At 44.5% G+C, this 26,972-nt stretch overlaps 1 protein-coding gene across 3 annotated transcripts; it reads left to right on the forward strand.

Annotated features, from left to right (window-relative positions):
• Positions 1–19,767: 19,767 nt before the first annotated feature.
• Positions 19,768–26,686, forward strand: LRATD2 (LRAT domain containing 2). 3 transcript variants are annotated; one of them, XM_056484209.1, is made up of 3 exons: positions 20,091–20,328; positions 20,460–20,575; positions 20,754–26,686. In XM_056484209.1, the coding sequence occupies exon 3, from the start codon at positions 20,759–20,761 to the stop codon at positions 21,653–21,655; it is 897 nt and encodes a 298-aa protein (XP_056340184.1). In that variant the 5' UTR covers positions 20,091–20,328; positions 20,460–20,575; positions 20,754–20,758; the 3' UTR covers positions 21,656–26,686. The 3 variants fall into 3 exon arrangements, with proteins under 3 accessions (XP_056340187.1, XP_056340184.1, XP_056340186.1); XM_056484212.1 differs by lacking the exons at positions 20,091–20,328; positions 20,460–20,575 and adding an exon at positions 19,768–19,962; XM_056484211.1 differs by lacking the exon at positions 20,460–20,575.
• Positions 26,687–26,972: the final 286 nt, after the last annotated feature.

The raw sequence follows: 26,972 nt of genomic DNA on the forward strand, positions 1-26,972 counted from the left end.
GGCACAGACTAGCTGCCATTTTAGTCTGGGGAAATCTCTCCTATTCTGACCAAAAGGCTGCAGGGCTGAAATGTGCTGTACTGGCACCACAGCTATGACCTGGTGGGGAGGAGAGGAACAGTACACTGACCTATGAACAGGAGAGAAACACCAAACTTGTACAAAAGCCCACTGCAACCAAAGGAGCTGCAGATTACAGAGACACAGCTCAGGTTCTTATTGCAGCCTTTTTTGAGAATATAAAGCCTCACATAGGCCTTATGTCCAGCAGTGCCAGTCTCACCCATTTCAGCTCCAACCTGCATCACCCCAAGAGCTCTAAAGGAAGAATGGCAGATTGCTTACCCCAGGAGTCAAGAGAGTCATTAGCCCAAACAAACAAAAGGAGGTGGGGGATCTATTTGCTTGCCATAACCATCAGTTTGATCTTTTAAAACATGTGCAGCAGCTTCAGAATCTAATGGAGATTCCTTGTGTTTGCAAATGTGAAACCTAAACAGTCTCAGGCAGTGATGGTTTTGAGATCTCTGCAGGAAATCTAATAGGAAAATTCAAATGAGGTCATATGCTTTGCTGCTTGTCTACAAGCTTCTCCCAAAGGTCTCCCTGCTCTCCCAGCTTATGAGCCTAATTAACCCCCGGCACCTGGTTGCCAGGCATGGAATTTTAAGTCATTATAGGGATGTGTGGCTTCCTTAGCAGCATGTCAAACTCTTCATGTCACACTCCAAGCACTGGAATTTGTCTAGCACTTCTTTGTTCAGTGTTGCAGGAGGTGGCCATCTATCTTCACATGCTAAAACTCCACTGAAGGGACCAATTTATAGGCAGTCTTTGGGCCAAGGGGGATAACAATTCCCCCAGAGGCTCTTTCAGGTTTCTGCAGCACACTGGAGCAGGAGACTTTGAGTCTCAGCTGCCCTTAGATGTTTTAAACTACTTCACAGGCATTAACTATGCCCATTTCATACACACAATCCTACCTTAACCAGCTCCCCTGAGCAACACGGATGGTGTGTGAGCTTTCTGCATATTCAGCTGGCAAGGGACAGCCTGAAGAATCTACACTGCTCCCACAACTCTTTACACATTCCTCATTAGACAGCCTGGATTGAAGGAATAAAAACAGTAACCAGGAAAAAAAATCTCAGAGCAGCAAGCAGAGATCCAGGAATCAGACAGGAGCTTAGGCACAGGCTGCAATGGGGTTTGCCCTCTCTGAATTGGTCTTTCCATTGCAGCAATGAATCCCTGGCTATCCTGTGACTTGGTGAAGTGTAAGGGAACCTTTGCTCACCCCACTGCCCTTTCAGACTGTTACACCCTGATGCTCAAGGCTTTTTCATGGAGTTCAGAAGTCACAGGGTCAAACCTCCTCAGGTGGAGAAGGGCTCCAAACCTTCAAATTCCACCTTCTGACTGGGGCTTTCACCAAAATGTCAATAGGCAAAATGCTGTTCAGAAGTATTCAAACTGCCTCCAAATACATGATCTTAATTTAAGAGTGGTTTCAGACTCTGAGCAACAGGACTAATAAGCCCAGATGACAGTCTCTCAAACTTCTCTTTTGATTTGTTTCTTGACTGGCTTGGAGGACCCAGTGCTCAGAACATTAGAGGTAAATGACAAGGTACCTATCACAAGTATCTGTTTTCCCCACCATTCCTTACAAAAGGACTTGGGAAGTTGCTCAGTAATGTACTAAATGTACACTAATTTCACTGCACTGAGTTTTAAGTAGTGTAAATTCCCAGAGCCTGAGCCTGCTTGGGCTCAGTATCATCATGCCCAAAGAAGAGCAGTGGAGCTGGTGAAGGGTCTGGAGCACAAGTCCTCTGACAGGCAACTGAGGGAGCTGGGGGGCTAAGCCTGGAGAAAAGGAGGCTCACAGAGACCTTATTGCTCTCTACAACTTCCTGACAGGAGATTGTTGCAAGGCGTGGGTCAGTGTTCCAGGTAACAAGCATAATAGAATAAGAGGAAATGGCCTCAAGTTTTACCAGAGGAGGTTTACATTAGATATAAGGAAAAAATTCTTCATTTTTCCTTATATCTAATAAGGGTGGAAGGGTGGAAAAGCACTGGGGCAAGTTACCTAAGGAAGTGCTGGAATTACCATCCCTGGAAGCACTCAAAAATGTGTGCTGTGGCACATGGAGACGTGGGCTAGTGGTAAACAGAGAAGTGCTAGGCTAACTGTAGGACCAATGATGCTAGAGGTCTGTTTTAACCTTAAAAATTCAATGTTTCTATCATTCTATACAATGCAGACATGAAGCACTCTCTGTCTGAACTTCTCTCTCCACCTTAAGGAGTATTTAGGCCACTTGTGTATAGCTGGGCATAGTAGGCTTCTATTTCAAAAGGAATCCTTGTGTATTGGAAATCCTCTTTGGTTGATCTCAGAAAAAGACATGCAAGTCTTTCAGTGAATTTGAAGACTGCTTTGTATGATGCAATCATTGCAGCAGCCTTCATGACATCTATTTTGATTTAACTCCACTTTGCATTTTGTTGTCCTTTATATTGAGAGAGCAGTATATTTTTCTATGGCCATGCACAATTGAGTGTACTAGAAAAATTTTCAAAATTATAAGGAATAAGTTGAATAAAAAGCATGCCTCTGAGTAAAAAACTTAGTAAATGCATGCCAGTTTTTTTTTAATAAATCAGGAGATGATAGCACAAATTCTGACAGCACACAACCTATGCAGGTTCCTAAAGGTGAACTCTACAGTTATGTGCATTTTAAGTTGGCCTCTATGAAGAGTTTGGACTACTAAATGTTGACAACCAATCAGAAAAGCAAGTAACTCTCTATGGTTTTAAATATCTTCTGAGACTATATCATTGTCCTACAGCATTCTGATGTAATGATTTGATTAACCAGTTGATTAACCATTCATTTCAAGCACATATTAGTCCTGTGACCTGCTGAAGAAAGCATGTAGCTTGATTTGGGAGTTTGCATCCACAAATCTTACTTAGTGGTGACTTTTCCTTTCTCTGGTTCAGTTTCTGCAGACATAAAACAGGGATAATGATAATGACCTCCTTAGTAATGCCATAGGGATTTACTAATAAGCTAATCATTATTGGGGAATAAAACTTTATGTGAGGAATCATTTATTAAAGCATCCCTATGGCTTTTTCACACTCCAAAAGTGATTTATGAATGAAGCCTTAGAGGGAAGGTTGATGACAAATGCACCAGTCCTACAGCAGCAAAGATCCAAAACTCATGGCCACAACTCCAGCAAATAGGTGAGTGCAAAGGCATAAATGTGCACAAATTCTCAGTAATTCCTCATCTTTATGTCCTCCTCAACCTTCTTCAGCTGCTACTTCTTCTGGAGGAGGAGGAGGTGAGGGGTTATTTCTTTAATCCTTTTGGTGCAAAAGTATGGGATCTTCATGTTCAATCTTGTGACAAACACTTCCACTGCAGCTGTTTCTGCAGTGTTACATGTCAGTAAGGAGAGAAAATATGAGGAGGAACTGTCCTGCAACAAGAATATTGGATGCAGGGGGACAGAGCTCCCTCATATGGCCTGGAGCACACACCAGGACCTTTTGGACCATGACAGTGATACACAGTACACAGAAACTTCATCTCCCACCTTATTTTGCTTCTACGTGGACAATCTGAAATGTTAATAATGTGTTCCTTTTTATTTTCCCTTCTGCCTACTGAACACTTTCTCTAAAAACTCTTTATCACACATTCCCATTTAAGTCTCTGCAGAACATTCAGCTTTCTCAGGAGCAAAATTTACTTGGACTGTGAAACTTTGAGATCTGACTGGCTGCCACATATGACTCCTACCATCCCCTCAAATAAGGGTTTTGGTGTCCATGCTTACTTCTAAAAATAAGAATTCATCCCTGCAAATTACAGTAAGGTTACACTTGAACATTTGAAGCAGAAGAAGTGTTCTCCTCCATCCTTCCAGTTGCAGAGAATGATGGGGAAGAAATAGGAAGAATAGCAGCCCCATAGCTGACTCTGAACCTGCTGCCATTGACAGAATTTTGGGTTTTCTGTTCAGGAGCTGGTCTACATGACACCAGGCCTGCTGGCAATATTGGGTATGCTTGTCTCAAAGAGGGAAAAGGGACTGTGCAGGAGATAGCAGGGCTCACTGAAAGAGCTTTAAGCTAAAGGGGGAAAGGGATAAAACCAGGATTACTAGAGATAAGGCTGGCATCATGCCAGTGCTTGAGGGACAGTGTGCTAGCAAGGTCCTTCAGTCTGTTGGAGGTAGAGATGGAGATCCATGTGTCAGCAAAGACACAAGGGTTTTGATGTGATAGAAACCACAGCAGTTCCTGAGGATGGTCACATAGCAATTAGGGCTGCCCACTCAAAAAAGATGGTGGGATCAATAGCCCAGCCTGGCCAAAAAGGCCAAGTGCTGAGTTCTGTACCCCTGCAGCACCACAGGCTTGGGGAAGAGTGGCTGCAAAGCTGCCCAGCAGAGCAAGCCCTGGGGGTATTGGTCAACCAGCTGAACAAGATATCCTGGCTTGTACCAGCAATAGTGTGGCCAGCAGGACCAGGGCAGTGATTGCCCCCCTGTTCTTGGTGAGGGTGAGTGCTGTGTCCAGTTTTGGGCCCCTCACTGCAAGAAAGACACTGAGGCTCTGGAGCCCCCAGAGAAGGGCAACTTCAGAACTGGTGGAGGGTCTGGGGCACAAGTCTGATGAGGAGTGGCTGAGGGGGCTGGAGATATTTAGCCTGGAGAAAAGGAGGCTCAGGGGAGACCTTATCACTCTCTACAAGCACCTGAAATGGGGATTGTAGCCAAGCAGAGATCAATCTTTTCTCACAGGTAAAATGGTATAGTATCTTCATAACCAAAAAACATTACCTCAAAATCTGTGCATACAATCTTCATCAAGTGAAATTACTATAATCAATCTGTAGGAATTATGAAGGTCTATGATCAGTGGAGACTGGCTCAGATGGAGCTACAATTCATTTCAAAGTTCATATGTACTGTATAGAAATCAACATTTAACTTCATTGTAAAACACTGGCCTTTCAAAGCTTGGTGGCACAAGAAGTGGCAAAGAGGGTCTGGCTTTTCAGAGCCCATGTGCTGCAATTTGTTCAAGGTAAACAGAGTGCTTAGAGGAAATGACACTGGAAAAGGAGGTGTCTGGGCATTGTGCAGCCACGTTTGCTTTGCAGCCACGTGCTGGACAATGTTTTCCCTGTTAAGGAAAGAAAGGCTCTGATTCCCTTTATTTTACACCAGTGAAAGTAACATGAGCTGTGAACATTGGCAAAGAGAATTCAGCTTAGATGAGAGCTAGTCCAGAGAGAGGAAATTTGTCACCTGACAGTCTGCTCTGCAGGTTTCTTCTGTTACAGATGAGCAAAGCTCCCACTGCATTGCAGTTTGAATCCAATGGGGCCCAGGTAAGAGCTATTGTAAGAAACACAACTGCCTTCTTCCTTAGCTCACTGACATGGTGACAACACAAAGTTGTTGTCAGGAATCCCCACAGCACTCTTGGTAAATGACTGGGAAGAGACGCTGCATATAAACTCACAAGACAAATTGTATTAAAAATTAAGTGAAAAATAAACACCTTGACTGGGACTTAAAAGAATAGTAGCTGCACTGTGTGTTTTTCAGTCACTGCTTTTATGGATGGCTGCTGGAAATAAAGGACTAATTTTGCAAATCTCTGATATGCAGAATCCCTGGGACTTAGGACCACTCTGTCCTGACTGTGCAATTCTTTCCCACCCATTTCTGCTTCCCTCTTATATTGCAAGACAAACCATCAGCATATGTGGGCAAGCCCCAGCTGGCATCTTTTGCCCAAGGCAGGTGTTTACGTGACACAAAAACCTGAACAGAAGTGCAAAAGCCCTAAAGCTGGAAATCTTACTCAGGTTCCCATGCAGGGCTCATTTCTCTGGAGAGAACTGCTTTTCTGTGCTCTCTAGTCTGGTAGCATTACACAGTGGTCTCTGCTTGAACACTGCCTGTCTTGGAGAAAGTGCCATCACCATTAGCAAACCCTATCACCCAGACCCACCTATTTCTGTGTGTTTACAAAATACCCCTCTGAACCTAAAACAGGCACTCAGGCACTTCTTTTATTTAAAGGCCAGATCCCAAGGCTTCTGTCTGTACTGATAAGACATCCTGTGCTAGTTTCAGAAGCACAGAAACTGTGCTGGTTTCAGGGGGACTCCTCTGTGCTAATGAGTGTACAGTACAGAACTGAAGGTTTTTAGTATTCAGACATTGCCTGCAGCAAGGTCCCCACGCTCTGTCCTTCCTGTGCTGCCCCTCTCTCTGAAGGAGAGAAGCTGCCCCTTGCCCATGGGATCCTGCTGCAACTCCTGCAGCTGAGAACACTTCTGCAAGAGAAGCTGGTCGTGAAGGTCATTTTGAATATCTTCTTAATCACTTGCACCATGTACCTGAGAATCCTGTCTTATACGAAATCCAAGGTCCTGATGTAACTTCAGGTTGAAGTCATAGAGGATTTTTTAAACTGGTGACTAAGCACTCGTCAGAAAATGAAATTATGTTGGGAGAAAGTGAGTGTAGGATCTACCCTTATTTTAAAATTCAATTAGCAGCACAACCATGAAGAACAGCCCTGTGGTTATGTAGATTTAGTAAAGTCATTAAGATCTAAGATTACATGGGGTCCTATTTCCCCTTACTCTCCCTTTTGCTGCCCCCAGCAATCCTGCCTGTTTCCAGCCTATCACAATACAAACGGAAACAAATCACCAGGGGTTAAACAGCCCAAATTGGATTACAGTCACACTGTTCAGAAAATAGAGTATTGCTGGTAATTGCATTCTAGTGAATAAATATCTCCACACTAGTTTACATCACATTAGTATTCTGACAATGATTATTCTCATTGTAATTTTCCTGTCCATGAATAAGTGCAACACAAAGCCCAGAATACAAACAATTGATGTTTTCTGAGTGCTGGTATTTGTTTTGAAGATTAAACAGCATCCTGGTTGGACATTAATAAAATCTTAGAATCAAAAAAATCCTAGACTCTTTTTCTTTCAGTCTTGCTGAAGGTTTATCAGCCAAATAATTCAAGGCCCACCCTTGTTCTTGGTGAATTCAATAGGAATTTTGATAATTTTCCTTGCTTCATGACCCTCAAAATTCCTTTTATTTGTATCACAGTTGCCTCCTAAACTTACTGGTTCCAAAATATTTATGGATAGTCTGTGATGCTTATCTCAATATCAAAGAATTCCAACCTAAAACAGGATGGTAATTATGGGTGAACTTTACAGCTGATCACTTCTCAGGTATTTTATTGCAGCTTCGAGATAACAGCCCGTCTTAGAAGTCTCCATACCTCCAGCTTTAGTGGGACTACTGACTAGTTCAACCACTTTGATTTTTTTCAATGCCTGCTGTTCTTTAGTTTCTCAGGGAAAGAGACAGGCTGATCCTGACAGGCTGATAAAACAGGATATAAAGCAAAAAAATGTAAAGAGCAATTTAGTCTGGCACTTCTCTGTTTCATGGGATCATGGAGGAGACATGTCAAATTTCTCAGTTTCTTTGTTCCTTCTGCTAACTTTGCCTCTGAGACCTTTGATGTAGCCCAGGAGAGTTTAGGGTCCCCAGGTTCAGTGGTTTAGTGTCTAGCAACTAAGAGCATCACCAGAGTTTATGGGCCAGCAAGCTCTGGTGTGGAGCTAAGGAGATAAGAGAAGGCAACACTGGCAGGTAGGCAGACTGAAATACCACTCCATTCCTTGCTGTCAGCTCAAGAACAGCCACATCACCCCACTGAGCACATTTTGTAACACAGCCTGTAGCCCTCCTGTGGAAAAAAACCCAATGGCTGGATATTTTAAAATGGACATTTGTGCTAATTATTCCTTTCCCTTGTCACAGGTCCAGTAATTAAAAAGTGTCCCAGGAGAACTACAAAATTCTTTTCTCTCTGCCACTGAGCAGCAGCATGAGCTGTTGATGGCATGAAGATTCCATAGTACTGTACAACCAGCCCAAGTGCCTGTCTCAGCTGCCACATCAGAATGTCTTAGGCATTGGCACTTCCATGATTCCAGGAGAATATCTTAGTGGTTATGACTTCTTATGGCACTACTTTGCATGGAAAGTTTTGGTTTTTTGGAAGGGATATCAGCTTTCTTGCATAAAATGTAAGAAAAAAACAACTGTGAGGGCAGAGGAAGAGGGGCCTGACATGAAAGAACAGAGATGAGTATGAAGATCAAAACTTGAATTAGCTGCACCTGTAGAAAGCTGAGAAGCTGGTCATTGCCTACAATAGAAACATAATATTAGAATAAGGCTATCAATAATGGACAGCTGCTGGGAGGTAAAACCTACTGTGGTTGGCATTTTCCAAAGAATTATGGCACCTTGGAGTCCAATTTCCACAGTACTCAAGCCTGTAAGCTTGTTGATAAATCACTTCCCACATGTAGGACTTGATGCTAAACATTGAGAACAATCCACATTTTACTGCCAGTTCCAAGTGCATAGGGGAAGAACAAAGCACTCTGCAAAAACTGTTGTGAAACTGGAAACAGGAAACAGCACAGGGCTGCATGGAAATGAATGCAGCAAGAAGCCCAGCACTTCAGTCCTTTTCCTGGCAGCTGACACCATATATGCCAAAGAAAATGGTTTTATGCAGTGCTGATTGTCTCAAAAAGAGGTCATGAGAAGCCAGGACACACACAGTTCCTCTCAGCAGCACCTTATTCTGGTGGCACTGGTGGAAAGACGCCATTGCTACTGTATGAAGTTGAAGGGGAGGGTGAAAGACGGGGCATTGCAGAAGGTTCCAGCCAGGCATGGGCACCACTTTTGGCAAGACAGAGGCAGATCATGGTGTTTGGGATCTGATGTGCACAGGGAGGACTGGCCAAGAGGACTGAGGATGGTAAGGTGGTGGTGATGCTCTCTGAGGAATCAGCTTTGCACTCTTGAACTTTAGGAACATGAATATCCATTTCTTTATTGTACATTTTGTTTGTAGGTACATCTCAAGTTCATGTGCATTTGAGGCTGGGGAAATGAAGATGTATCTGTTCTCCACATCATAGGTCTATCTTCTTCCAGGCCTCCAGAGGGATAAAACAATCCTGCAAGATTTGTGGACATCAGCAGAAAACTTCCCTCTTCATGTAAGCAAAGGGATGGATACACCCTCCTGAAGGAATTCCTCCAATCTCCTTCTGCTAAACCTAGCACAAGCCCAGTGACAATGATAAAAGCTAGGGCCACACTTCCCTGAATGGGGCATAATGCAACATTAATTCATCCTGATTTTTAAAGAGGAGAGCTAATAACTTCAGTCAGGAATTTACGAAAATTGAACTTAGGCCACTGACCCAAGACACAGCAATTTGGAAGCTGGAAGAGAGATAAACAGAACCTATTACATGGCAGCAGCATTTAGCTATAGCAAGAGTGCTGATATCTGACATCTGAGTCTTGGATCAGTAGCTACAGATACCATAAAACCACTGTGTGCAATTAGACACAATCTGTGATGTGCATTTCATAATAAGACCAGCAGTACCACAGCATGGTTACTGACTTCATTCACAAACTACAAGCACAATTTTTCCAGGACGCAGTTAAGGTCATTTTTAGCAACAGCAAAAAATATTCTGGTTTCCTGACAGGTATTTACAATCTTCCTGAGGTCCTGTTAATTAATCAGATTTTATTTTCCTTATGACACTAGCCTTGGGGAGAGGGGAGGAGTTTTCTCCCCACAGAAAAAAGTGAGGATAAAAAATCCGGTTCTAGAAAAGCAAAACTCATAAATCTGATCATATTCAATTTTTTCATTAGCATGCAAAAATAAAGCACGTTCTAAATTTTTACTGAAACACAGTAGCTGGTTTTGCTATCTTCATTTAAAACAGCCTAACCCCCAAATATGTTAGTGGTTAGTGCTTTTATTTTGATTTTTTTTTCCATATGACTTACAAACATTAAAAATTAGATCTGACCCTTCCTTCCTCAAAACCATTCTCAAAATCACATGCAAAATTGATCCTCCTGGAAGCCCAGTTTACTTGAAGCACCTTCTCTCCACTTGGCTAAAGAAGGAGCAATAATCCATGAGCTGGTCTCTGCTTATAAGCCATTTCTAAGAAACAAATACCTTAATCTTAGCAACAACAGCGTTTGGTATTTCTAACCAGAAGATTTTAACAGAGAAACCTTTTGAAAAAGTTAAAACCCAAGCAATCAACTTTTCAAAGCCTCTTTTGTGGGGTGAATAAGGCCAGCTCCAAGCCAGAGGAGCCCAGACATGCAGAGCTCCCAGTGACTTCACCCCAGATGCCACCCACTGTCCATCAGAGGCACTGAACACAGCAGGGCCAAGGAGAACATGGCCCTTGAGAGCCAAGCTCCCACGGCCTTGCCTCAAGGGTGGCACCTTCTCACAAGCCTGTTTAGATCATGAGGAATGGAAGCAGCCTCGTGCCTTACAGCCTGCATTTATCTGGGATTTGTAATGCCTGTTTTTGTAAGACCTGGCGCTGCAGTCATCTCAGTGCTGTGTTGAGCTTGGATTTCAAACTAAACCCATCAGTACTAGCATTCCAGAATTTCTGATGGGGAAGAGAATTCATGAAACCCTTGAGTGTAGGAACCCCTGACTGCTGCAGCCTGTCAGCCCCATCCTAGGGCAGTGACAAGGTCCCCTGGGCACACCCAAGGTAGCTGAGAGGGTTATGGAGCACAACAGCTGGGTGAGAATCGGGAGCAGTTTGGGGTCATTTGTTCAGGTGATCCAGTGTATCTGCAAGGATAAGGGAAGTTATATTCTCAGGTATCCACAGAAAAAGACATTTCCAAGCAGAAAAGTGTTTCTGCCTTTGAAGTCCAGGAAATTCAGAACTTAAGTATTTCGACAAGGAGAGCCTCGAGGATTTATTTTCTCTTCAGAGTTTCAAACTGAGCAGAAGATTTTATCTAGTTCTTCCTGAATCAGACTCCAGGATGGAATTGAAAGAAGCTGTAAATTATACTCACTGAATCTGGTAGGAATTATTAGTAAGCAGATTTATTGTGACCTGTGAGAATCATAGAATCATAATGTGTCCTGAAAGAGACCTGCAGAGGTCATCTAATTCAACCCTTTTCAAAGAAGTTTTGCTTAGATCAGGTTGTTCTGGGATGGATCCAGATGAGTCTAATGCTTTCAAATATTAAGACTAAACCATGTCTCTTGGCAAATTATTTCCATATTTTACCACTCCCTTGGTAAAAAACCAAAAACCAAAATCAAAATAAACAAACAAACAAAACCCCCAAACCACCAAAACCCCCATCCCTTTAATATTCAAAATGGAATTTTCCAGATTTCAGCTAGAGTCTGTTGGCTCTGTCACTGTCCTTCTGCTGGGGAGCCCAGAACTGGAGCAGCACTCCAGGTGCAATTTTGTAAGTGTTGAACAGAGGGGAAAGATCACTTTGCTGGACCTGCAGGCTACACTCATTAATACAGCCCAGGACACAGTCTGCCTTGGAAGGACATGCTTGAAATCTGGCTATTATATGACTTTAATTAGCCTGTACTGGAAACCTAGAATTAGCAATGTTTCTTTTCTGCACTTATAAAAGAAAGTGCAACAGTGACTCAGGCCACAAATTGTTCAGAATTTCTCATGGATGAAGAGTGAAATGAAAAAAAAACAAGCCAAATCAAAACCAAAAGCAAACAAAAACCCCCAAACCAAATATATAAAAAAAAAAAACCAACAAAAACCCCCATATTCGCTAGACTTGCTGAGTTTCATCAGTACACAAAATTATTCTGTGTGGCACAGTCATGGAGGCACTTCTTTAGAGGATCCAAAATCAGACAATTTGTCATTTTTTCTGTTGTAACCAAGCTACAGTTCATTAACCTAACCCAAAGTCATCACCTTCATGTGTATTTTACTGTTACTTTGAACAAGGAAATGGCTGTAGGAATTGTAGGAATTGTTTTGCCTGATCTATTCTATAGCTGCAAAATAACAGTCTTCTTTCTAATTACTCTTAGGATCAGTAGATTGTAAATGTTAAAAAGAGAGGACACCCAGTAGAATTAGACCATTGAATCAGTGTATCCCTGAAAGAGCACAATGCACACAATTTAATTTTTCTTCCCCTGAAGTAATTTTGAATTTTTCCCTCAAGTTAACCATGGGTTGGATTTAGTTTATAGCAACAAATGAGGGACTGTCAGGTGAAAAATGAGAATATAATCTTCCACAGAGAAATTTTTTATACAGCTCATTCTGATAGAAAAGTGAAGCAGACATTTGCTACAGTGTTTTGGTCCCTTGGCATGGTGGCCTTGCTGCCTTTCAAAAAACAGTGTTTCTATCTTTTCCTACAGACAATTTATCTTTACCCACAGCTTTGCTCATGCTGTTATCTCCTTCATGTGGAACCACAAACAGTTGAATCAGAGCAAGAGAACACCATGTTACACAGAAAAAGCCAAGAACAGGGATTTGGTGTTGAGCTGACAACTTTAACTGGTGCAGAGGCTGTCTGAGATGAAGCACTGCCTGTAAGCATGAGCATCAGGCCCAGTCTTCAGCTGGTATCACTTGTGAGGATGGAAAGCATCACCAAACTGCTTGGAGTGCTGCTGAGCTGAGACAAATGCAGAGCCTGCCTGAGCCTCCTCCTGTGCTCTGATAGATGGGAGAGGATGAACTCGATGGCCAAGGGGCTTCCCTGCAGCAGCTGATGTGATCTGTCAGGCTCCTGCCTAAAAGACATCCCAGGGAAGAACAGAGGGAGGAAAGGAGGGAAAGGAATAAAAAAGGGAATGAAATAACAATGAACAGCACATTGCTCATGCTGTTCTCTTTCCCTAGTTGGAACCAACCCACATAACCAGGCAGGAGAACATCTGTCTCCAGAAAGAAAAACACATAGGGCTGTCAGTTCAAACAAGTATGAAAGTCATTATTACTTATACATACATTATTATCCAGAGACCACTTTATAAATCCAACCCAGCACTGCCATGCAGCAGGCCTGAAGCTTCCTTGACAGTAGATTCTACTAGGAATATGGTTTTCATCTAACTAGTTCACAGGACTGAAGGAATAACCATCTGCTCCTCGCTCTCCTCCCACAGGCACTATCAGAAAAGGCTTAGTGGAAGATAAAGAAAATGCTGATGCTTTCTTAAGAAGAAGCAGAGAGGCATTTCCTCATGCTTATGCACCTTCCACAAAGGGGCAGCAATTGTTTAACACAGCAGACACTGTACCTGCTATTAGTCTACAAGCCAAGGAGGTTGTCTCAAGGTGTGCATTTAACTAAGGTAGAAAACAGCTCTTGGTAGAGGCAGTAATGAATGAATCCACAGGAGTCACTGCAGCCTGCCTGGGCTTGGCTGGTCCCCTGCAGCCCACAGCAGCTCAGCAGCATCATTAGTGAGTACAGGAGAGGGATGCTTGCAGCTGGCTGAAAACACCTCACTGGAAGGAGTTTGGTGCCTGTGCTGCAGGGAATTTCCTGCATGTTTCCAGAGGCAGGCACAGGTAAGGAGTCAGGGACCACCCCGAGCACTGAGGACATCAGCAGGCTGATTCAAATCTGGATACTCCTGCTCCTTGGAAAAATGTGTCACCTGCCTAGCAATCTCCCTCCCTGCCTCCATGGGCCTTGTTAGCAGCACTCTGAGCACCTCAGGACCTTATGGCTTTATTAATCATTGCAGCATTTCAGTGCAACAAGTAGGAGTAGCTGCTATTCACAAATGGAGACCTGAAAGCACTGATCTTTCCATTCCATTTCATTAGAAGTCCAAATTCATTGCTGGAGTACACCTGGTGCTCTCAAGGGTGTCTTACTGCTCACATCCAGTTTTGCTGTGCCTCAGTCTGGTGAGGGTGTGTGCAAACTGCAGCCCATGAGCTTCCCTCAGCTCTGCCTCAACACTAAAGCCCCAGAGCAGATCCTTCAGCTGCCTGTTCCCTCCTTGTCTTGCTCAGCAAATCCTCCTCCCACAGGCACATCCATGACACACCTGGGCTGATGCAGGTTCATTCTGGGCATCTGTCTGTGAGGGCTGTGGGAGATCAGCAGTGTGACAGGAGGCTTCTGAGGGGCCTGCATGGAGGGCAAGCTGTGCAGCAGCCCTGTCCCACCTCCACACACACCCATGAGCAGCTCAGCCCAAGGCCTTGGTGCAGGTGACTCTGCACACCCCACAGCTGCCACGCCTGCAGCACTGCAGCCTCAGCAGCTGAGACCAGCCAGGGGCTGGGTCCTGCTCTGGTGGACTGGGAACAAGCCAGCAGAAAGCCTAAACATCACCTTCACAGAGGGTTTGAGGCTTTGCATTTCTGCTCTTTCCATTGGCTAGGGAGGAAAAGACATGAGCCAGATTCTCAGTCTAATGGGTGGAGGACAGGGTGGATTATCTGCTCAGCTATTGCTGCCATTCTTTGCCATGGATCTGCCATTGTGGGGAGCAGCCATGGCCAGTATTTCTGGGCCAAGCTAGCCAACATCCAGAGCTGGGCTGGAGAGAGCAGACCCCACACTTTCCTAGCTGTGCATGGCCACACCGTCTGACCTCACCAGCCTGACATTCTGGCACAGACACCACCCAGGAGACTTTGCTTGGTGCTTCCTCTGTTCCACCCCTTTTAAATGGGGCATAAGCACACAGTCATGGAATCACAGAATGGGTTGGAACAGACCTTAAAGCTACAGCCCCATGCCATGGGCAGGGACACCTTCCACTAGATCAGGCTGCTTGAAGTCCCTCTGGTCTGGCCTGAACAGGAATAGGGCAACCACAGTTTCTCTGAAATACCTGCAGTCACATCACAGATTTGCTGGAAAGAATGAGGTGTTTACCTCATATTAACACTTCCATGTTTTATCAGCAGCATGGTAACAGCCAAAGAAAAGACTCCTTCCCTTTGGAAGAATGGCTTCTTCTTAGGCACTGCACACCAGGAGCAATCATACAAGTTTCTGCCTCAGAAGTCCCACCCCTCCCCAGCTGCAGGGACACGCTGTGCTACCAAGGCAGCCAGCAGTCCTGTGACGTGCTGAGAGACTCATCACAGGAGGAGCTTCCAGGGCAGAAACTCAGCATGAGACAGATGAGAGATGCAAGGGATGAGTAGCTCTCGTGCTGGAAAGATGTCTGTGCTGTACCTCCTTACTTGTTAAGTTATGTTTGAAATATAGGTTCTATTTTCTGGTAAAAAAATACGGACTACATTTAATTAAGCTTTCCCTGCTGCTCAAGTTGGTTTGATAGCAATTCCTATGAATTCAGGCCCCTACTGACATATGAATTATTTTGTTTTCATTTGCTGAAATGCACCAATTAAAAACTCACAGTAGAAGAGCTTCTGAGATACAGCTTGGATGTCTCAGTTAAAAACCTGTAGCTTTGGCAATCTCAGCAATTTATTTTGCCACAGATCACATTTAGTCACAAATTACAGGGTTGGAAGTAGGTAACAGAGCCATAAGCTTCCAGTAAGAGTTTTAGAAAAAAAAACAACTTGCTCTCTGATGTGGGTCTCTCTCCTATCTGCAGTTTGTCTAACTTTCACTTCTTGAATATACTGTAAGCTATGCTACACTATAAGAAATAGCAAAGATCATATGTGTAGCAGCACACAGATATCACACTCTCTAAGGTGCAATCAAAGATTTATAGGCTAAATGCAGATAAAACCTTCCTGACACCAGAGGCTTATTATCTGTCTCATGTCAAATATGAAACTTAAGGTTCAGAAATACCAACATTCTACTATATTTCTCAACATTTTGAGGTATATAAATTTTCTGGTTCTCAAAATTCCTGGTATTTCTCCTGGAGACACAAGCAGAACCACTAAATAGTGCCAACGTATTCCCCACAGAAGCCCAAACTCATATCAGAAACTCTCACTTCTGCATTCCTGGCAGGGCTCTAACACAACAGAAACCAAGCTGGGTCACACCAGTCATGCAGGACATGTGAGACCCAGGAGTCCAATCTCTTCCAGGGTAGACATGAAGAAAACTCTCTCATGATCACATCCTAAAACCAAAACTTTCAGATCTTTCTGGTGGGTCTGTCTGAATGGCTCCTGATGAAGATACTGCATGATTGTGAGACATCTGAATATCCATTAGAGAAAACCTCCAAGCACTCTCATCCCCTTCCTGCATCTTATCTAAGAGATGTTGTCATTCTTTTCTTTTCTTTCAGACAGATTGAATGGGTATTTAATGAGCCCATACAAAGCTGAAGAGCTTCAGTGGGACAGAGAAAGTAAGACTTGCTCAAAAAGAGCTTACAGTCTGGTGGCTTTCAGTACTGTCTTGGGAGATATCAGTTCAAATTCCTTCATGAGATAAGAGACTTCAACCTTGGTCTTTCATACCCCAAGGAAGCAATCTTAAATATTAATGTTTTTTATTAACTGACGTGGCACCATTTCCTCTTGTGTGTGAGAAAATCCAACCTCATTAAAGCACTTAACCTTGGGAGGGTATTAGTGTGACACAAGTGAAAGGAAGAACCATATTCTAACAGCTGTCAGGACATTAACTCTCTGTCCCGTTCCCTACCAGCTACCCCTGGCATGCCAGGTTTGATGAATCTCATTTTAGGTGGCACTCCTGGCTTTACAGGACCTTGGTGCCTTACTCAGGGATGCAGCTTCCACTGGAGGACAAAGAAGTCACAAATGAAATGCTACAATTCTGAATCCAAATATCCTTGGAGGACTTAGCTATGGCTGTTATGGAAGGACTCCACCCACCAAGTCATACATTCCCTCAATTAAGGGCATGACTGATTTCTACAGAACTCCATGGAAGAACTTCCATGGACTTCACTAGGAAGTGGTTTATTTCTGCAGTGCCCCTAATTCCACCGTGGTGTTTAAACACTCTGGTTCACTAGGTCTATGATGTACTGTGCTTACATGCCAAGTGGAGCATAGTTTATCTCAGTTCTCATAAAACTCTACTGCAAAAAACAAATGGAAGCTATTAAATAATTCAAGGGTGTCATAGCCATCAGCTGGCTGAATACCTGTGAAACAATGTGCTTACAGAATGTGACACTAAACCCTGTCTCACTCAGAAGCAAGAAAACTCTTTCTGCTAAGAAAAAAAATAAACACACAGCAAAACTTTTTTTTTTTCTCATCCTGCATCTTTTCATAGCAATAACAGTGTGACCACAGCACTTCAAATCCAAGTAAGGATGAATTATGACTGGAAATCAAAATCACCTTTTCAATCTCTGGATGTAAAATATGTGTAAGGTTGCAATTGGAGCAACCAGATTATATACCCTTGGGACAACAAAACAACTGCTACATCTAATTCTCAGAATTAAAAGTTTAAAGCAACCACAACTAGCACTAAAAAGGCCCCTGGATCACAGCAGCTACATAGATTAATAGAAGTCACTTGCTGCATAGATGCCCCACAGTCTCTAAGCCAAGAGGTGCAGTCCCCTCTGAATACATCAATGGACTGCATGGCCAAGCAGCTTTGGCTTCCCAGAGAGCCCCCCAGCATGGCAGGAATTTCTGCCTTAAAAGGGGCTGTCAGAGTTTCAGGCATATCAAATACCATAAAAGCCATACTGAGACCCACAGAATGGTATTTTTTATTTCAGGAACCTGTAGATATGTGTTGCTGCATTCAACAATAGATTGAGAGCACATGGATGTGAAATTCATCTGTGGAAATGCTGGAGGGCTCTTGTAAAGATCCCATGTAGATTCAACCCTGCTTCCTTGTGGTCTTTGTGGGGACTCAGATTAAGGAGCTGCTGGAAGGAACCCACTCCAGAAGCAAAGCTGTGTTTTGTCTGTGGTGGAGCATTCTCTCCAAAACAGAATTTACAGAGAAGAAATACTTCTGCAATCTGAACAAGCAAACAACTGGAACCTGAGAGTGATGCCAGGGAAGTATTGTATTTAACACTGTGGGCTTCCCTGTTGACTTCAGTGTGCGTGCAAGCACAGCTGCTTTGAGGCTTAGAGGTTAAGCATGAAGAAGTTGTAAGCATCATTAATTTTAGGCACTAGTCAAACTGATATATAGGCACTGTAAATTCTTTGTGGGTTTTCCACCCAATTCCTTACCTACATGTGCAGTAAGCCACTATGGATGTGGATTACAATACAAAAAATACTCACACAATGGTTTCTTACCCTAGAGAGCAGCTGATTGAACAGACAATATGGATTCCATGGAGCAGTCATGGCAAGGAAACTCAAAGAGATCAAAGAGATTAAAGCAGCAGACAAGGTACAGAAAATTAAGCACTGTGGTGAATTGAAGCAGACAAGGAAAAAGAGAAAATGTGATAGAGAGCTGCAAATCTTTGTGGATGTGCACAAACACACAAGTGACTGCCTGGGCCATACTGAGTTTCCACTCATGCACAGACACATCTTTCCATGCATTGCAGGGTAGTCAGAAAGAAACCTGGCCTTGAACACAGGGCTGCCAAACATTTTAACAAAGTGCAACTTGTCCAGAGATAGTAAGATACAGCGCTGAGACAAAGCTTCCAATGCAAACTGGAGAACATCAAAAAATCATTTCTATGTTCAGTTTAGCTCCTCCTTTTAGGCACTTTCACACATGCCCATCTTTAATTAGTGAAGCAGTTTCACAATGCTCTGATTATGAAGCACGGCTCTCTTTTGTCCAACAGCTACTATGGAGGAGAGGAACTGCAGAGGGAAACATGCAGTGCCCAGAAATCACATCTACATTCTATACATTTTGGACATTTGCTCGACTAGCCTTGATCCAATCCTGCTGCAAGAGTTCATCTAGTTTGGTGGAATGGGAAAGAAATATGGGCAGTGTTTGAAAACGCACTGGGATGCAAACCAAAATGCGTGTGTGTCAGTGCTGGGTGTTTGGGACGTTCATTCCAAAAATGCTTCCATGGACATAGCTGCCAGCTGAATCAAAAACAAAAAGGTCCTGATCTGGCAGTCTGTCGCTGCTGCGATTGCTTGCAATGCCCCACCACCCCAAGCAGGGCTCATCTCCCCAGTCCCAGATGGAGCAATTCTTCCCAGCTCAAAGAGCAGGCAGGTCTATGTTTGAAACCACAGAGATGTAGAATCTGATAGAAACTATTCTTTGAGCCTGTGGGCAGTGCCCAGGGCTCTGGTAACACTACAATTGTTCCTTCATTTGCCGCTATTTAGTGGATACTCAGAGCAGCAGTTGCAGTTGGGCTCGTAAATTACAAGACAACAGACAAAGGGAATAAATGAGATAAAATTAAAGACATTACTCCTACATCCCATAAATTATCTCTGTAGTCTATTTTAACAGCGGGAATTTACCAGTGGATGTTAAAATAGTATGAAAAATAAACCCACCTAGCACACTAACTAGACATTAATGAAAAAGCAAAATATTGTTTTGTGTTCTCCAAAACACAGAAAGCAAAATATTCCCACCAGATCTCATAATGCCTTTCCAGGGGAGAAAGGAACATAATCTTCTATATTGAAAAAGAGACTGAGCGGTTGGAGTCGGAAAGAAAATAAATGAATAAACCTAATTCCACACTCGGCGCATGGAGGAATGGAAGGCGCTAAGCCAGCCCAGGAGAAGCGGGCTGTCTGATCGTGCTCACTTTACAACTTGCCCGGCACCGAGCCGGCCCGGGCGGCGCCTCCCGGAGCAGCTCCGCGCCGCTCGCAGCGAGCTCCGCTCGGCCCCCGGCGCGTCCCGGGCAAACTCCGGCAGCGGAGCCTCCCCCGAGCGCACGGCGGGCTGGGCTGCGGCCGCGCTCTTAAAGGCGCCGCGTTCGAGCCGGGCTGAGCGCTGAGCGCTGCCCGCGCAGAGCTGCGCAGCGCCCGCACCCCGCGCCTGCCTCCAGCCTCGGCGGGGAGCGCAGCGCCTGGCATGTAGGAGCGAACAGAGGGAAAAGGTGCGGGGCGGGGAGGTGAGGGGAGGAAGCCGGGTTGAGGGGAGGGGGCGAGGGGAGGAAGGAAAAAAAAATGAAAGGGAAAAAAAAAAAAAAAAAAAAAAAAAAAAAAAAAGAGCTGCCTCTTTAAATGCTGGGGGCTGAGCGCTTGCCGGGGCGTCCGCGGCGGATGCAGCCTCCCTCCCTCCCTCCCCTGGCCGAGCCTCCCCGCGCTCATGCCCAGCGCGGAGCCCGCGGCGCTCGGGCGCTGCCGTGCGCGGGGAGCAGCAGCCGGGCCGGGGCCGTGATCCGCGATCCGGCCGGGCCATGATCCGGCCGCGCCGCCGCCCCTGAGCCGCTCCCGGCGCCGCGCAGCCCCCGGCCCCCGGGGTAAGTTGGGGAGGGCGGGGGAGGCGCACCTGGCCGGCGGCCCGGCGCGGCTCACCTGGGCGGCGGGGGGTGCGCTCGCTGCCGTCCCCAGCCCGGACCTCCCGACCTCCCGCCTCCCCGGGCGCTCGCAGCCCCTCTCTAACAGGTGGCTCGGTGCCTGCCCGCTCCCCGGCGGCTCCTGCGCCTCTCTCCTGCTCCCCGCCGCCGCCTAACAGGTGGTGGTGCCGCCGCGCCTTCCTCCGTACAGGTAGGGAAGTGTCGTGTTCCCCCGTCCCCCGGGGCGCTGCTGGAGACTGCGCCGAGCGGGGAGAGCCGGGAGAGGAGAGGGAGCCTCTGTGGAGGGGGGAGCCGCGTTTATGCCCGCGCTGCTTCTCCGGGAGCCGCTCGCCCGCCCTCATGGCCCCGCCGTGTGTCTGTCGTTGCAGCGGGCATGGGGAACCAGGTGGAGAAGCTGACCCATCTCAACTACAAGGAAGTTCCCACGGCCGACCCGACAGGTATGGACAGGGATGAAGGGCCCAGGATCGGGGTCTCCTACATCTTTTCGAATGACGATGACGAGCTGGAGCAGCAGCAGGATTCGGTGCATGACCCGGGGGGTGAGAACCCTGCCCTGCAGCCCTACGATCCCCAGCTGCACGAGGTGGAGTGCTCGGTCTATTACCGGGATGAGTGTATTTACCAGAAGAGCTTTTCAGAGGAGGACGCGCAGTTAGAGGAGGGTGACGAAGGAGGTGGGGGGCACCTGAGCACCTACACCCCGGAGAACCTGCTGAATAGGTGCAAGCCAGGCGACCTGGTGGAGTTTGTGTGCCAAGCGCAGTACCCGCACTGGGTGGTGTACGTCGGGGATTTTCAAGTCGTGCACCTGCACCGGCTGGAGGTGGTGAACAGCTTCCTGACCGACGCCAGCCAGGGCCGGCGGGGCCGCATCGCCAACCGGCTGTACCGCTACAAGGCGCTCAGCCCGGCCGCCGTGGTGCGCAACGCCCTGGAGCAGGTGGGCTGCAAGGATCGCGACCTGAGCTGGAGAAACTCTGAGTGTTTCGCTGCCTGGTGCCGATACGGCAAGCGAGAGTTTAAAATCGGCGGGGAGCTGCGCATAGGCAAGCAGCCCTACCGACTGCAGATCCGGCTGGGTGACAAGCGCAGCCACACGCTGGAGTTTCAGAGCCTGGAGGATCTGATCATGGAGAAGAGGAGAAATGACCAGATTGGTAAGGCTGCTGTGATCCAGGAGCTCTCCAGCCACCTGCAGACTGCAGAGGAGGAGGAAGAGGAGGAGGAAGACCATCATCATCCAGGTGCTCAGACTGCTGTGGAGTAGCAGCCTCAGCACCACCATTCTGCTTAGCCTGGGTGATGGGGATTAAAACTGAAGGCTGCGAAATTGAGCTGTTATAAGCCCTTTGGGCTGCTTCGGTGCAGCTTCATTCCAATCACATGTGAAAGGAAGGGGGAAAGCTGATTAAGTGTCTGTGCTTTAGTGCTTAACTCCTTCAGTGCTAGATGATAAAACCCCTGACTTATTTGTAGAGGATAAAACTCAGGGCAATTCTACCCCTCTCCTCTCTCACTTATTTCCCTTCCTCTCTGCCATGTTCACACATAGCCTTTTCCTCAACCGTCTGCCAGTGGGCCTGACCCTACAAGATGCTAAATGCCTTTGACATCTACTTATCAGCAGAAGTTAGTAGTATTTAATATCATTTAGAAGTAGCCAACGACTTTCAGGATATGACCATGTAGCTCTGAGCATGAGGATATTTGTTTTCCCTTCTCTTCAGCTGTTTCTCTTCAGCTGTGGCTTCTGTTGGTATTGCAAGGAGCTGCTTCTCGCCTGGTTTGAGGCTTTGTGGGTTTGGTAACCAGTTCCCCAGAAAGTATAAGGCAGAAATCTCCACAGATTTTAAAGAAATGGGTTTGATGTGCCTGGTGCCTTCTTAATTGATAGGAGGTTGCAGGTGGGCTGGGGGACCTTCTCCTTTGCCATCAGTGTGTGGCTTTGGGGACAGGGTTTATTTATTGCTGCCAGGCCCCAGGGAAGGAATCTTGCCTCCCCAGTTATACTCTGCACACTGGTGTGTGTTGGGACTCCTGCAGGCAGATGCTGAGCTGTGTCAGGGCTTGTTACAGGCTGCCTTGACTTCTAGAGCAAATGGCAGAGCTCCTGACTATGCCTGTAAACACACAGAGGCAGTAGAAGCAGGTTGCTTATGTGTAAGAGTATGTCTTGAGCAAGCTGTCCTTCAAGGTGATCTCTTGGCTGTGAGTGTGCCACAGGTTCTGCACCACAGTGAGCACAGCTGTGATGGAAGGGAGCACAGGCTGGAAGGCACTACAGGCAGGGAGGCTTGGGTGTTCCAAAGCAGTTTCCTCTTCATTAGGGATTTCGTATTTCCTTTTTTTTTGCTAATTTCTATGGTATGCAGCTGAGCTATAGCACTAGAGGAGAGGACATGCCCCCAAAGTTGTGCAAGTCCCTCAGGAAGGTGGAGTGCAGTGCTGCCTGCCCTGAATATTCCCTGAACTTTTATTCAGCTGTTGAACTAATCTACCACACCGGCAGCACTGTCAGATCTTTGTCCTGGGGTCTGGGGTGTGTAAACAAGCACTGGTTTGGAGCCAGTTTCTAATTCAAAATTGAAGATAAGCTTGAGTTCATTTAAATAATGGAAAGTAACAGTGTGATGTAAACTTGAGGCATAATTTGTATGGTCTTCCCTGAAGTTGTTTACAGTTATACCACAAATAGCAAAGAACGCTATGTCCTTTCCACCCCTGTGACAGGAGCAAAGTTTGTTGTTTAAGAATAGGTAGACACAAGCTTTTGATTAGTTAAGATTATATGAAGCAACTTTGCCAATTTGAGCCAAGTGGATTGTGATGTCATGTTTTCTGCCTAAAATACACAAGCTAGCTGTGAAACACTAAAATCCAGGGGAAAGTTTAACACCAAGCTCCCTTAGAATGCTATAGCTCAGGTGCCTACACTAAGTGTGGTTTTTTTTCACCAATATGCAATTGAGTTATACTCAGGTTACTGTGGTTGTTGAGCAGATATCTAGCCTTGTTTTGGAAGTATATCTCCCCATATATGTCTGTGATAGGGTTAATATGTGGATGTCTGCACACAGGTTTTATACAACTACTAGTAACTATTAAAGCTGAAATGATCACTGAGACAGTCTGAAAAAGAGTGGAGGAGAGTCTCTCTGTTGTACTTCTGACTGTTATAAGACAACAGATTATCTAGACCATGAGCAAATGTCTAGCTGTGGTTTCTTTCATACTGAAACCTTGTACATAACAAAGTTTATTTCACTGTGTAACATAGCTATGTAAAATAATATTTTCCTAGAGATATTTTTGGAAGTTTAAAAAAGCCCTTCATAACCTTGCATTTGAAAGTAAATTGTTATGCACGTTATTTTCCAGTCCTCTGAATGGGTTTATTTTTCATTCATGATCTAAAGTATATTCTAGGTCATAAAGTATAGAAACTGCTATAAATGTCAAATATTATGTATCTACAGGGTACAAAACAGTAAACTAGTTGTGAAAATATTTTTCCCTTGTGTCTGAAACATCAGAACTATGACACTTAGCCATTTCTCTCCTTCTAAGATAACCTGCATAATCTGGCTTTGTTTTCTTTTTTTTTGTTGTTGTTTGGTTGGGGTTGGTTTTTTTTGTTTTGTTTTGGGTTTTTATGTTTTAATTTAAAGAAGGACCAAATCTGCTTGGGAAAGGCTTCTTTTACCAACTGAAATCTTATCTTGTGCTGGTCTTGGTGCTTCTCTGTACCAGTCATGCCTTTTGGGATAAATTCCCCCACAGGCACAGGGCCTTAGCAAAGAATTCCAGAGCTTGCAGTGCTTTGCTAGGACAGAGAGTGAAGGGGGAGCTTGCCTCACAGTAAAGTTTGACATGCATTCTACTGTGTTATAAAACCCCTGTTCTCCTCTGACACTTGGGATACCAGTGTTTGATATTTGGAATCTTAAAACTTCCCTGCAAGCTATGTTTGGGAATTTATTGTCCCCTGACATTCCACTACGTGTAAAAGTAGAAGAGGGTGGAAAGCTTGGCATTTTTAAAATTTTTTTCTGAGAGAGGGTTACCTCCATCCAGGGATTTCTTATTCCAGCAGATAAAGATGCAACTGCTGAATCTTTAACAGGCAGGCTCTTTTCCCCTACCTGTTGATTAGGCAGTGTTATTTAATAGGTGCTACTAAACACCACTGCACACATTTCTAAGCAGTCTGGTTTTAAAGCCATGGACCTGTAATAACCTGGATGTGAGAACAGAAATTGCTGTAGGAGCACATCTCAACTGCTTGGTTTCTTGTCTTTGCTGTCCTTTGCTCAGTTACTCTCTACAGAGTAAGCTGGAATTTCTGGAGCTTGATTTTTAAAAAAAATCCCCCAGGAAAACTGACTCTTTTGTGTATGTCTCTACTTCAGGACTTCTACATAGATCAAAAAAGAGAGGGGAAAGGAATAGATAAAGTGCTCTTCCTGCATCTGCTTTAACATAGAGAAATGCAGGTGTGATCCTTCTGCAGAGCTTGTGCTTTAGCAGAGGTCTTAAGCCCATATTGATTTTAAGGTTTTGAGTAGACCTTACCTACTTGAGGCCACTTGAGAATCAGTAAGCCCTTTCATGTGCTTGAAATTAAGTGTGTATTTACATTTCTTTATGAACTAGGGTCTGGAATTTCAATGTGATGTCTCTGGTGGGAGCGTGGAGGATCTGAGGTTGCATAATCTACAGGGGAGAACAAGTAGTGCAGTGAAAGCTGTTTCTCAAAGGGCCTCTTGTCCAAAGAGCTCATGGAACCCAGCCCAAACTTTGGCCTCAGTTTCCCCCCAGAAATCCCAGAGCTGCACTGATTTGGTGAGAGGTGTGTTGTAGCAGTTGTAAGCTGGTGATCTGCTGCAGACTTCTCCAGTGTCTTTGTCTTGTCATGCTTGAACTTTCCCTTGTATTTTTAACGTATAAAGTTAATATAATTTATTTTAAAAGCCCTTTGTGCAAACACTTAATCTATATGAATTTAGTCATTTGGGTATATCTACTGCTGTGAATATCAATATGCACATGTGAAGGCTGGCAAGGCTGAGCCCCAGATGTGCAAATGTAGCTCCAGCTAGGAAATGCAGATGAGCAGTCTTATTTCCCTGGAGTATTGGTGTGTTTGATGCAAATAATGCCTTGGAAAAGGCGTTGTAGTAAAACCTACAATTATCCGTTGATTGAGTAATTTTAAAAACACAATTTAGACATTCACCTTCCGTGGCAGGTGAACAAAGACATAAACTGACTATTTTGTTATCCCTGATTCTGTGTGAATGCAAGGTATTGATTACAGCAACCCTAGAACTCCTCTGGCCAATGTGGTAGGCAGTTGCAGAGGCAGGGAAAATTCTCAAAAGCAACTTCAAAAACTCTATTTTCTTACTTGGAAAAACATGTTCTTCAGAGTGAAGGACCCTAGACTGTGGAAGTAAACCTTAAATTGTTTTGTACTAATGAAACCATAGGCAAACTCCTTTTGTTAATTTGATTTCACTCTTCCACTCAGTACTATAATAGGTGATATTGTATAATTATCTGTTTCAGGTTTTGAATGTAATGGTGGTTTTCTTTCTCTTCTCCTTTGGTGAAGTTTTACCAAAGGTCTGTCCTTGGGTATGTGAAGTGTGTTGTCCAGTGGTTTCCCACCTCTGCTTTTCTGACAATTAACAGCCCCAACCATAAAGCTAACAGTCATGTAGGAGCAAATATTTTTTGAAAGCAAAATTTTAATTTTATACAAGAGATCAGAGGCTAGTAACTAAGTAGAGGAAGGAAATACATTGTTTCCAACAGCAGTTTCTATTTGTAAGAAATCTACTGTTAATTGAGTGTGCTTGACTATTTTTAAAAATCAGTGTGCAGTGACAAGGCCAGAAGTATTGTATCATGGGCTTAGACTTTCAGATTAGGCTTTTTCTTTAACTGTGAATAGGAAGAAATCAGGGTGATTTTGAACACCAGTGGTTTAGATGGTTTAAATTCCTTTGCATTAATACTGGATTAGAAGCTTTCTTTAAATGCACACTTGAAATTCCTGACATTGTAACACTTCATGAAATCATCCACAATAAGAAGTGTAATCACAAATATGATTTTTTTTCACCATGAGCATTTTCTGTAAGCTGTCTTTTGTCAGTAAATGTTGAATTGTTAGTGAAAATATCTTCTTTCCCTGAGAAAGAAGTATGCATCATTGATTGTACCATTTCCTTCAAAATGAAGGGCATTGCATAGTAACTCAAAAGAAATAAAAGATTTATAGTATCTTTTACAACCTGCCTTTCTTCTCTTTTTTTTTTTTTTTTTTTGAATGGCATGTTTTCCTCCAGCTTTTTGAAAAAAATCATAATTTCTCATGATGGATGCATCAGACACAAAACAATCAATATTTTCACTGCCTTCACACATCAGATCAAAATCTAACTCTTTGGTTGTGTTCTTGCAACAAAGAGAGGAAGAATAATCTCTATGCAAGGCTAGACCATCAGATGTCTAATAGGTGATAGCTGTATTAAATCCAATGAGGATCTGTGCCCATAATTTAATTTTTAAGTGGGAAA

Source organism: Oenanthe melanoleuca, chromosome 2 (genome assembly GCF_029582105.1).
Source record: "Oenanthe melanoleuca isolate GR-GAL-2019-014 chromosome 2, OMel1.0, whole genome shotgun sequence".
Lineage (NCBI taxonomy): Eukaryota > Metazoa > Chordata > Aves > Passeriformes > Muscicapidae > Oenanthe > Oenanthe melanoleuca.